At 40.0% G+C, this 13095-nt stretch overlaps 1 protein-coding gene across 1 annotated transcript in view; it reads left to right on the plus strand.

Moving 5' to 3' along the window:
- The window catches only part of LOC309870207 (uncharacterized protein), a gene marked incomplete at its 5' end in the record, with an annotated part of 328499 nt that overhangs the window by 110246 nt on the left and 205158 nt on the right, over positions 1 to 13095 (plus strand). The window contains 3 exons of the mRNA XM_082742414.1: positions 949 to 1005; positions 8944 to 9093; positions 10294 to 10469. Of these exons, the coding sequence (XP_082598540.1) occupies positions 949 to 1005; positions 8944 to 9093; positions 10294 to 10321 (235 nt within the window). The 3' untranslated portion in view covers positions 10322 to 10469. The remainder of the gene's footprint in view (positions 1 to 948; positions 1006 to 8943; positions 9094 to 10293; positions 10470 to 13095) is intronic.

Below are 13095 nucleotides of genomic sequence, written 5' to 3' on the forward strand. Positions count from 1 at the left end.
AGACTAAAAATGGCTACAAGAGGCTGAAATTCGGAAATAAATAAAATTCCAGGGAGATTGTTGGGGGTAAATAGATAATGAGTGGCTAGGCAGCTTACGTCCTGAGTGTATGTTCCCCACAATGACCAATGGACTTTTCCTTCAGATGGCTTAAGGGCTTTTGACTGGCATTATTTATTTACCCCAGTTTTTTGTTCTTTCTTTCTTTCTTTTTAAATTTACTTACTTGAAAGAGAGAGAGATCAGAAGTAGGCAGAGAGGCAGGCAGGGGGAAGCAGGCTCTTCGCTGAGCAGAGAGCCCAATGCGGGACTCGATCACAGGACCCTGAGATCACAACCCAAGCTGAAGGCAGAGGCCTAACCCACTGAGCCACCCAGGTGCCCCCAGTTTTTTGTTCTTAAGGAAAACAGATCCTCCTCTTTAGTTTTAGGAAATTGATAATAAGTAAATTTTAATGTTCTTTTAAAATTAAATTGTTCTGAGTTTCTTAAGTCATTTTTATTTCTTCTCCAGGGACCTTCCTGTAGTGTATAAAAGCAGTGTAGAGTTCTAACTCTACCTTTTACATATTACTTCCTAAATTACATGTTATTTATTAATATTATATGCTTATGTGTTTTAAATTATTATAATTTGACCATGCAGTACATTTATGTAATTCAAGAATCAGCTTGATGTGAAAGCCATGCCTTGAGAAATCTTGCTCGGTCTCTAGCAATCTACCCTGCCTGCTGTTCCCACTTAAGGAGCCGTGTGCATTAGTTTCTTATGGCTCTGACCTATCTTTCTTCATGCAAATGAAGCAAATATGAATATGGTCTTCATTTTTTTCATTCTTATTCAAGCATCATAGTTTATTTTCCCACTTCTCTAGAGAAGGGCCCTTGCATGACTTTAGATCTTTTGTTTCAAAAATACTTGTACATACTCCAGTTTTATGTTTTCAGGTCTGTCTGTGAGATATGCTGCAGGCGCTTGCCAGAAGTGGGATTGCTGTATGAAGGGTAAGCATAATTGTAATTTTAATAGACATTACCTTATGGATTATGTCATTCCTGGGAGCAGGGATGGGCCTGCTTGGGTCCCACAACCTCTCCACAGGGTGACTTGTCACACTAATGTTGGTCCAAGAGGTGAAACATCCTTTCTCAGTGTAGCTTTAACTTGCATTCCTCTTATTACGATTGTGCTTAAGTATCTTTTCATGTGGTTGAGAACCATTTCTATTCTTTTATGTGTTTATGTCCATAAATCATGTGTTTATGTCCTTTGCCTGTTTTCCTATTAATACTTTTTGTCATGTGAGTTCTAGATATCTAGATATCTAGATAGATATCTAGATACCTCAGATATTCAATGATCAACTATTTACTGACCCAACTATGGTGCACCAGGCTCTGTAACAGCCCTGGCTAGAGCTGAGTAGGACTCTGCCTTCCAGAAGCCTACACTCTAATGGAGGACCCATTGTATCTATCTATCTATCTATCTATCTATCTATCTTTATTTGTATCTGTAGCAATAGGTAGATATCTATGTGTTTATATCTCTCTACTTCCCTATCTACTCATATCTGTGTATAGATATACATAGAGAGAGAGAGAAAGAAAGAAAGAAACACAAGATAATGTCCAAGCACGATGATAAAGGGGTGTGGAAGTTATTTTGGGCCTAGGGAGGTGGGCTCATGCCCCATCCAAGTTGGGATGCGAGGGAGTTCTAAGTACCTTCTTTCTAGGCCGGCTGGATAGGGGATGCAGAGCAATTCCAGGCTGAAGAAATCAAGGGGCTCTTAGCTCCTTGTTCTTGGTGCCACTCCCTGGTCCTCATGTCAGTCATTTATTGAGTGCTAACTACATGTTCCCTTAGGGCAGTAACTGAAGAGGAGTCTGATGTAAGAGGCCTGTGGAGGTGTGAGAAGGTTGGGGCAGTGGCATGGGGCAAGGTCATGGTCACGGGACAGAGTTTAGGCAGCAGTCTGCTCTTTCTCAATCCTTTCCCTCCCTGGCGGGGAATGTCAGAACCTTCTTGGACTCTTCTCCCTTTCAAGGAGCTGACCCACCCAACCCCTTCCCCTTCTCCTCTCTCTCCTTGCCATCCCTTCCCTCACTTAAACCCCTCATTTCCCTACCTTCATCACCCACTTCTGTCTGTCTCTCTTTTGTGACTAACATCCTTGCCCTGTTCCCCAGGCCACTATGTGATAGTGGCCTTATATGAACTCATCTGAAAGTTGTCTTGCCTTCCTCTCCTCTCCCTGCAACTCCTTTCCCCCTCCTCCTCTTCCTCTGTAAACTCACAAAGACAGACAGCCTTCCTAAGGCTGCCGTAAGAAAGTGCCACAAACTTGGTGGCTTAAAACAACAGAAACCTGTTCTCACCATTCTGGAGGCCAGATGTCCAAAATCAAGTTGCTGGCCACACCATGTTCTCTCCAAGGATCTGGGGAGGATCCTTCCTTGCCTTTTCCTTGCTTCTAGGGGTTTCCAGCAATCTTTGATGGTCCTGGGCTTGTGGCAGCATCACTCCAATTTCTGCCTCCGTCTTCACATGGCTCTCTTCCTTGTGTGAGTACGTGTATTACGTGTATCCAGATTTCCCTTCTTGGGCCCACCCTAATCTAGTATGTTCTCATTTTCACTTGATTACATCTGAAAAGACCCTATTTCCGAATAGTACTTTCCAGGTACTAGGGGGTTAGGACTTCAGCCTAACATTTTTTGAAGGAACAAATCAATGGATAACAGGTGCCCCAAAACTGTATATTGCTTGGTATTTTTTTCAGAGTGTACTCACAATCCCCGTGGAAAGCAGCTTTACAGCATCTGGTTAAGAATACACATTTTGGTGCAGATCTGAGTTTAAGTCCTGGCTCTGCCTCTTAGGATGTGGCTTTGGATTGATCTCTGTAAGCTGTGGGATGCACATCTGTAAATGGGGAAAGTAGTCCCAACTACCCCATGGTTGCTACATATTGGGGACTTAGTATAGGACCCAACCCATAGGATATACTCCAGAAACAATAGGCCCCTTGTTACGCCAGACTATTCTCATTCCTTCTCCATTTGCATGTGGTCACATGGACTTTGAGCAGAACTTGACAGCAGACTTGTAAGTCCCAGCTGAATGCTGTCAGCACAGTAAGCCCTCTGGACTATGAGATGTTGGGTCAGCTCAAGATTTATCCATGACACAAGTTGAGCTTTCCATCTCTCTGTCCTCACTGCCCTTGTCTTTGTGCCAAGCTTCAAGTGGCATAGAGTAGATGTTAAGAAAACAAACTTTTGGTGTGCCTGGGTGGCTCAGTTGGTTAAGCAACTGCCTTCCACTCAGGTCATGATCCTGGAGTCCTGGGATCGAGTCCCACATCAGACTCCTTGCTCAGCAGGGAGTCTGCTTTTCCCACTGATCTCGCTCCTCTCATGCTCTCTCTCTCTCAAATAAATAAAATCATTAAAAAAAAAAAAAAGAAAGAAAACAAACTTTTGGGAATGGGGTGAGGGATATGAGCTTAGGTCACCCCAGTGAGATGCTCTTTGCATATGGCTCCTCTCTCCCCTTCCTTTTCTGTTTGGTCCTGTAAGCAAGCAAATTCCCTGCTGGGTACAGTAGACCTCCTCTGCCTCGCCTCTCTGCTGATTTCAGGATCTTTGATACTGGTGTGGCTCTGAAGGAGTGGCTGAGGAAGACAAACCACCATTTGTTTTTGGGGAAAAAAAAATGAAAAGAAAGAAAAAAAATCCAGTCTTTTATCTCTGTGTCCCTCTAAATCGCCAAAGGTCTTATTGTGAAGAGAGGGAACAAGTAGGGTTTTATCTTTCTGCTCCTGCCTGGCAGCCACGTGAGCATCAAAGCTCTCAGGGACCTGGGGAGTTCTAAGGCTGGGCTTCCCGAAGGAATGACGGGTGCTCCTGGGAAGTTGGGCTCCTTTGATGGTAGGTATCTGGGAAGGAAGAAGGGGAGCTCCCAGTATTAGTATGAAGAGGGGAGGCTCTAATGAATCTGAAATCAACTGATGAAACCACACTATGTATGAGGAATAGGATGCTCTTCTTACATTTGAAATGCTGGTTGCTTATTGAAAAGGTAGGGTAGGGGCGCCTGGGTGGCTCAGTGGGCTAAAGTCTCTGCCTTCAGCTCAGGTCATGATCCCGGGATCCTGGGGTCCTGGATTCGAGCCCTGCATCAGACTCCCTGCTCAGCAGGGAGCCTGCTTCCCCTTCTCTCTCTGCCTGCTTGTGATCTCTGTCTGTCAAATAAATAAATAAATAAATAATCTAAAAAAAAAAGTAATCATGATAATCTTCTTAAAAAAAAAAGAAAAGAAAGAAAAGGTAAGGTAATCCTGCATGGCACAGTAATAGTAATACATAAACACCATCAATATTTTTCTGTGCATGTGTCATGTGCCAGGACCTGTGGTATGTCCTTTACATATGTAATTTCACTTAGTCCTCATCACAAGCTTGTAGCATACGACTGTTATCCCCATTCTGTATTTGAGGGAACTGAGGCATAAAGGGGTTACTTGACTTGCTGGAGATCACACGGAGGCAGGATTTAAACCTAGGTTCACCTGACACCACAGTTTGCTCTTAACCACTAGGCTCTATGGTCTCCCAAGACATTTTAAAGGATAAAAACAAATAAGAAGTAGGATAAATTAACCTTCATTCACTGACTAATAATAAACACAGAAAAGGTAAGCAGTGTGGGACACAAGATAGGTCTAGATTTTGAATTGTGTTACTCTGGGTAGGTTACCTTGGATGTTATGAAGAACCCAAGAATTGTCCTGTCTGCTCTTCCATGTTTGTTTTTGACAGATTTTGTCCTTAGGGTAGCTACCCTTATGAGCACAAGGTGGCTGGAACTACCATAAGAATCTCAGACCAATCAGGTTTTATTCCTGGGGAAATTTGGAATAGGATCCCTTTCCCTGAGGCTGGGGGGAGAAAGGTGAATACTACTGGTCCAACATTAGAGAAGGTAGGATGGCTGTGGTAGGGATTCAAAAAATATCCTGCAGAGTTCCAGGTACCCAGCACAGAGCCTAGAAGGTGGCTGGGCTTCATTCCCTTTGTATCCATTCATCTGAATGGGGGCAAGGCAGTGCATTTTGAGTAGTTTAGTTTTCAATTATGGGTCATTTTTAAAAGATACATTGTGATGCCTTTATGCAACCTAAAATCTCAATGAAAAAAATTAGTCTTCAGGGATAGTTCTGGCTGAGAAGTCTTCAGGAACAGAGAGAGACAGCAAGAGATCCATGTATCTTATTAAAAGATCATTTCCAGAAAAAAGTAAACTCCAGACTCTCATACAGAGTATAAAATGAACATGTTTCAAAGAATTTATTTTACTCATATGATAGAAGGGAATTAGGCAGATACAACCGGCATATCAGTTTGCTAGGGTTGCCATAGTCAAGTAGCACAAACTGGGGGGCTTAGACAACAGATTTATTTCCTTGCAGTTCTGGAGGCTAGAGGTCTGAGATCAAGGTTGCTTGAGTTGGTTCCTTCTGCAGGCTCTGAAGGAGAATCTGTTCCATACCTTTCTCCCAGTTTTTGGTGGTTTGCTGAAAATCTATGGTATTGCTTAGTTTGTAAGGCCCATTATCCCTATATCTGCCTCCTTCTTCACATGGCATACATTCATTCTGTCTGTCTTGTCTCTTGGGCCAAACTTCCTCTTTTAATAAGGACACAGTTATAATGGATTAAGGCCCACGCTATGACCTCATCTCAACTTGATCATTTGCAAAGACCCTATTTTCAAATAAGGTCACATTCACATGTACTGGGATTCAAGACTTTTTTTTTTTGAGGGGGGACATTATTCAACATATAACAGCTGTTTCAAAGGAAAAGTGAAAACAGCCCAGATTTATACAAGTAAAGGAAAGTTGAGATGAATTGCAAATGGAAACAAAACTGGTTTTTTCCAGTTTTAAGGCCAGGTGGGGTGGTGGTAGGGTGGTCAGTTAAATCATTACCAGACAGGATGGAAATCACATATCTATCAGTTACCTATAGCTTACAAAGCTTTATGGAACAATTCAAATACAGTGAATAGCCCTAGAATCTCATAACCCAGAAGAGTATGCTGTAGAAAGGGATGAATAGTTTTCCACTGAAACATAAAATATTTTTCTATACTATTATTAGTCCATCTGTTGTATTCTATAGATGAAGGGGTCCCCAAATCTGCTGTGCATTAAGTGGTCCTGAAATCTCATGTGCATGATTTACCTTCTTGGCAGACTTTATAGCCACCTCCATTTTATAGGTCTGTTTCCTCTAACGCTGAGTGGGAGATTTAGCCATGTTTCCTCAGTGAGCCTTTTTGGCTCTTTGGCCAACACTTCCCTCTGTGGAGATGTACAGAGCTCTCTGTTACAGATGATCTCTGTTCATTCTTCCTTGGTCATCTCAGGGAGGCAGGAAACTAGGCCATTCGATGGGTGTGTTGCTACAACTACGTAATATCCATATCCTGGATATTCATAATATCCAGGACACCGTGGGCCACTCTCCGCATTGTATTTACAATCCTCCAGTCCTTATGCCTCAGCCTCCAAAAGGTATAGGACATAACATTCTGCTGTTACTATCTCTGTTGGTTGGGCCTGTTGAAACTCTTCCCATGGCCACCTGAAAGAAAAGGGCACACAGAGACAGGAACAGGTCTTTAAAATAGCTACATAGTAAAAAATGAAACAAAAGCAAGAGTTTCATAAGAAAGCGTTAAAGGAAATGCAGATGCAGGGGCTCAAGAAAGAAGAAGTCAAAAGTCTCACTCTTTGCAGATGACATATTTTATGAGGAAAACTGAAAAGACTCCACCCCCAAATTGCTAGAATTCATACAGGAATTCAGCAACATAGCAGGATATAAAGTCAGTGCACAGAAATCAGTTGCATTTCTATATGCTAACAATGAGGCAGAAGAAAGAGAAATTAAGGAATCAATCCCATTTACAATTGTACCAAAAACCATAAGTATCCAGGAATAAACCTAACCAAAAAGATAAAGGATCTGTACTCTAAAAACTATAGAACTCTTATGAAAGAAATTGAGGAAGACATAAAAAATGGAAAAACATTCTGTGCTCATGGATTGGAAGAATAAATATTGTTAAAACATCTCTGCTACCTAGAACAATCTATACGTTCAATGTAATCCCTATCAAAACACCATCAACTTTTTTCACAGAGCTGGAACAAGTAATCCTAAAATTTTTATGGAACCAGAAAAGATCCCAAATAGCCAAAGGAATGTTGAAAAAGAAAACCCAAGCTGGTGGCACCACAATTAGGGACTTCAAGCTTTATTATGAAGCCTATAATCATCAAGGCAGTATGTTACTGGCACAAAAACACACATAGATCAATGGAACAGAATACAGAACCCCAAAATGGACCCTCAGTTCTGGCCAACTAGTTTTTAACAAAGCAGGAAAGAATATCCAATGGAAAAAGGACGGTTTCTTCAACAAATGGTGTTAGGAAAATTGGACAGCCACATGCAGAAGAATGAAACTGGACCATTTCCTTACACCGTACACAAAAATAAACTCAAAATGGATAAAGACCTAAATGTGAGACAGGAATCCATCAAAATCCTAGATGAGGACATAGGCAGCAACCTCTTTGAACTGGCTGCAGCAGCTTTTTGCTAGACACATCTCCAAAGGCAAGGGAAACAAAAGCAAAAATGAGCTATTGGGACTGCATCAAGATAAAAAGCTTTTGCATAGCAAAGGAAATAACAAAACTGAAATGTAACCTACAGAGTGGGAGAAGATATTTGCAAATGGCATATCAGAAATAGGGCTAGTATCCAAGATCTATGAAGAACTTATCAAACTCAAAACCCCTGGGGACAGATAATCCAGTCAAGAAATGGACAGAAGACATGAACAGACATTTCTCCTAAGAAGATATACAACTGGCCAACAGACATATGAAAAAATAAATGCTTGACATCACACCGCATCAGGGGAATACAAATCAAAACCACAATGAGATACCACCTCACAGCAGTCAAAATGGCTAAAATTAACAAGTCAGGAAACAAGTGTTGGAAAGGATGTGGAGAAAGGTAACCCTCTTACACTGTTGGTGGGAATGTAAGATGTACAGCCACTCTGGAAAACAGTATGGAGGTTCCATAAGAAGTTAAAAATAGACTATCCTATGACTCAGCAATTGCACTACCAGGTATTTATCCCAAAATACAAATGTAATGATCTGAAGGAATACATGCACTCTAACGTTTATAGCAGCAATGTCCGCAATAGCCAAACTATGGAAAGAGCTGAGATATCCATCAACAGATGAATGGATAGAGAAAATGTGGTATACATATACAATGGAATATTACTCAGCCATCAGAAAGCATGAATACTTACAATTTGCACTGACATAGATGGAACTAGAGGGTGTTATGCTGAGTGAAATAAGTCAATCAGAGAAAGACAATTATCTTATGAGAAATATAATAGCGCAGAGAATCATAGGGGAAGAGAGGGAAAAAATGACTTAGAAGTAATCAAAGATGGAGACAAACCATAAGAGACTTTTAACTATAGGAAACAAACAGGGTTGCTGGAGGGGAAAAGGGTGGGGAATGGGGTAATTGGGCCATTGGCATTAAGGAGGGCATGTAATATGATGAGCACTGGGTGTTATATGCAACTGATGAATTATTGAATTCTACATATGAAACTAATGATGTACTATCTGTTGCCAAGTTGAATTTAAATAATAAAACAAGAAAGAAAAAGGAGGAAATCTTTCTCCTTAATAAAAATATCATTGGGAAAAGATAAATTCAAGAATTCTCTCCCCCATGATTCATATTCTCAAACATTCTTTGGCATTCTTACTATATAGTTTCCCTTTATTACTGTATCGCTTTCTTTTTCTCCCCCAAAAGAGAATATCTTGCTAGAGAAAACCATGCCAAGCCTGAAAACATTGGGGACCCGACGCCAAGTTCAACAAGCCCAGGGAACTTTCTGGCAAGAAATGATTCCATCTGTAACAAGGCCAGTCTCGTGGGCTGGAGCTCACAATTGGCAGGAAGGTAAGTATCCTTTGCTGTTTGTCCTCCTCTCTAATTTACTCCCACTTACTTAAGCTTTTAAACCATTTTCCTAAGTGCAAACTCCGTGACAGGCAATTTGCTAGGCACTGTGATGTATTGTTTTATCCCACCTTCAAAACGGCTTTGTGGGTTAGGTAAAACAATGACTTCAGGCTTACAGTTGAGAAAATAGTGGTTAGTGCCATTAGAAAACCTGCCTGTGGTCAAATAGCTAAGTTGAAGAGTCGGGATTTGAACCAGGGCTTCAGTGACTGAAAAGTCAGTATAATTTACCTGCCTGATCATATGCCATGGGTTTGACACGTCTGTAATAAGAGCCTAGGAAAAGAATGCTGAAATCTATATTCCTTCAGTTATGCAACTTTAAGGATACTTGAGTTGCTAAAAGTGACTTAGGGTAGGGGACTAGAGTTAGGTAAATTATGATGAATTATTGACATCCTTACAATGTGATGCTTCCCTCTTTCCGTTGGATTGTTTCCTTTCATGGACTTCTCTCAAATTCTGAGACTGCCCTGCAGCCTTATTAAGCTCTCTGAAGGCAAAAGGTTACATGGTTTTCAGGGAGCCAGGCTTTTAATGAATTCTAATGGATATAGCCTTGAGTTAAATTTAGATAAATATGAAGTTTTATCTCTGGGATACCATCTCCCATTTTTATTATTTTTTTCCTCTTTAAACCCACTAACAAAGATACTTGGCTTGTGCAAACTTTAATTAGGCTCCTGGACCTTCCCCTAGGCCCATCTCTGCATATCCTTGTAAAATCTAGTTTTAGCAAGATCCTTGATAAGTCTCTTTAACTAGAGCCACTCACCCTTGCTGTTGGATCACCTTCAAGATCTGATCAGATCTGTCATCCCCTGGGTGATGTCTGATCATCCTAGCCTGTTGTCAGCAAGAATCCCATTAGGTAGGGTTAGCCAGTACCCCTCTTATGCTTGACATTTCTCCTTAATAATTTTTCATCCAATACACCCCTGTCCCACCCCCCCCCCCACCACTCTATTCCTTGGCTTTAAATTCCTACTTGCCCTGCTCTGTTTGGAGTTGAGCCTGGTCTCTCTACCCCACTGCAAAATCCCATTACAGTATTCCCTGTTCCTATCGTGATGGTCGTGAATAAAGTCCATCTTACCTTTTTTAACAAGTCTCACTGAATATTTTTTTCTTTAACAGTTACAGAGCCATAACTCAGATGGGATAAGATTCATCATTGGGCCCCTGGACTTCTCACCTAGGATCCCAAGAATGCACCTTTGAAGCCTTTGTCTTCCCTCCTGCCTAATAGATTGGGGATCTGTGGGAGAGTATGACTCTGGAACCAGTGCTTCAGACAGACATTGTTGAAGCTGGTAAGGACAGATTTTGATTCTTAAGATTCTGAGTATACTCTGGAAGCTGACTTAGAGTTCTATATTTCTCTGTTTGTAAGAAGATGAATTAGAGTCCCTGGCTTCTTTGAAAGGTACCTATTAAGCTGGAAGTCTCTTCTCTCTGGTTCTCTTTCCTGAGAAAATTATTCCCTCACTCTCTGGCCTGGAAGTTTTACTTCTTGGCTCTCTGTGAGGTCTCTCTGTTCTCTTTGTTGGATTCTGCTTCTCCCGTGGGAACTCCTCAGTTGACTGAAGCCCCCTTCTTGTACCTCTACTAATTATAGGCTCTGGGATCTTGTCTGCTTCTTTTCTTGTTGGCGTGATTTTGCTGAGGATAACTGAGAACTCCATTGATCTCTTTGGAAAACTTGAGATCTCCCCAAACTGGCTCCTCTAAGGCCTGTCCCTTTCCATTGTGTCTTTCCTCCTTCCTTCTCTTAGCACCTTCAATATCCCATAAAGTTCTCTTGAATCCTTTTCTATGTTCCCCTTCAACCCCTACCTTCTCTATTCCTCTGTTCAACCCTACCAGATTTTTCCCTTTCACTTTATCTTCTCAGTTCCCTACAGCCACTTGACTTTTAGGCCCCCTACCCTCCCTTAGGGGCTCTCAGGAAACTCAAGGACCTCCAAAAGCAATCGCCTAAGGCTGGAAAAAAAAAAAATAAAACTGTTTGGAACCAGAGCTAGATGTTTTGTCCACTCCAGTTGTGCACTGGAGATGTCCAGACAGCTGCTGGGTGTCTCCTCAGTTACTAGCCTACAGTTTAATACATAGACTCCATCAGATCACATATCAGGATAAAAGAAAAATTTAAAAGTCTTCTCCACAAATATTGGCATGCAGGTAACATTAATTTGTCCTATTTGCTAAAAACACAATGCAGATAAAAATATAAAGTGAAGATAAATCAGTGAGTTTGTATTACTATGTTTTATTAACTTATGACCAAAATTTTAGAATGAAAGCTAAAAAAAGATCTGTATTTGTCTATATGTTTATGTATGTGTGTATATATGTCTGTATGTTGTACATAGGTGATAATTTTCTATCTCCAGGTGGTATTATCAAATTAATTTATAAAATCCCTCAAATGAGTTCTTCCCTAATTGGTTTAGAGATAAGTGGGCTCTTACATAACTCTCAGAAATAAGGAAACTAACTGATGTGTGTGTGTTTAATTTATGTGATCTGGGATATTCTTTGGTAAATAAAGCAACTATAAAAACTGTTGGTAAAATAATATAGGTATGTCCTCAGAATTCTCAGGATTAATTATAATGTGGATATACATTGTTTTCCTACCTACATTTACTGGTAAAAGAAGCTTTGATTATCTCATTATATGTTTAAAATTATAAAAGTATGAATTCAACTGAAGAATAAAATGTACAATAAAAATAAATTGCTTGTCAAACATGGCAATTAAAAAAATAAAGGAGGGAAAACCCAAATATTTAACTTTTAGGTTCTTTGCTTCCATGATTTTTAGGAAATGTACCTGATATGCCCACAAGAAAAATAGCTTAAGGTGATGGCTAGCTTTTGTTTTATGTCTCATGAAATTTTCATGAGCAATTCAAGCATAATTATAAGAACAAGTGAATTGAATAAAGGTAAATGGGATACATGTTTATAAATGAACTTTTCGACAATAATTAGAAGATGTTATATACAAACCTAATGGTAACAACAAATCAAAAACCACTAATAGATATGCAAAGAATAAATAGAAAGGAATCCAAGTATAAAACTATAGAAAACAAGCAAACCAAGAAAGAGGGCAAGAGAAGAAAGAATCAGAGTGAAGCTACAAAAACAACCACAAAACAAATAATAAAATGGTAACAAATTCATATCTGTCAATAATTAATTTGAACATAAATGGACTAAACACTCCAATAAAAAGATAAAGGGTGACAAGAGTGGATAAAGAAACAAGACCCATCTGTATACTGCCTGTAAGATACTCATTTCAGACCTAAAGTCACCTGCAGATTGAAACTGAGAGGATGGAGATACATTTATCATGCAAATGGATGGCAAAAGAAAACTAGAGTATCAATACTTATAATGGACAAAATAGACTTTAAAACAAAGACTGTAAAAAGAGAAAAAGAAGGATACTATATAATAACAAAGGGGATAATCCAACAAGAAGACATAGCAATTTTAAGTATTTATGCACCCAACATGGGAGTACCCAAATCATAAAATAGTTAATAACAAACATAAAGAAACTAATTGATAGTAATACAATAATAGGAGGAGACTTTAACACCCCACTTACATTGATGGGCAAATCAAACAGAAAATCGATAAGAGAACAGTATTTTTGAATGACTCACTGAAACAGATTTAACAGATATATTCGGAACATTGCATCCAAAAATAACAGACTACACATTCTTTTCTTTCTTTCTTTTTTTAAAAAAGATTTTATTTATTTGAGGGAGAGAGAGAGAGACAGAGAAAGGGAGGGGGAAGGGCAGAGGAAGAGGGAGAGAATCCTCAAGCAGAATCCCCAGTGAGCATGGAGCCCCACCCAGTGCACAGTCCCAGTACCCTGAGATCACGACCTCAGCCAAAATAGAGTCAGTATGC

Source organism: Mustela nivalis (assembly GCF_964662115.1).
Source record: "Mustela nivalis genome assembly, chromosome: 7".
In the NCBI taxonomy this organism is placed as follows: Eukaryota; Metazoa; Chordata; class Mammalia; order Carnivora; family Mustelidae; genus Mustela; species Mustela nivalis.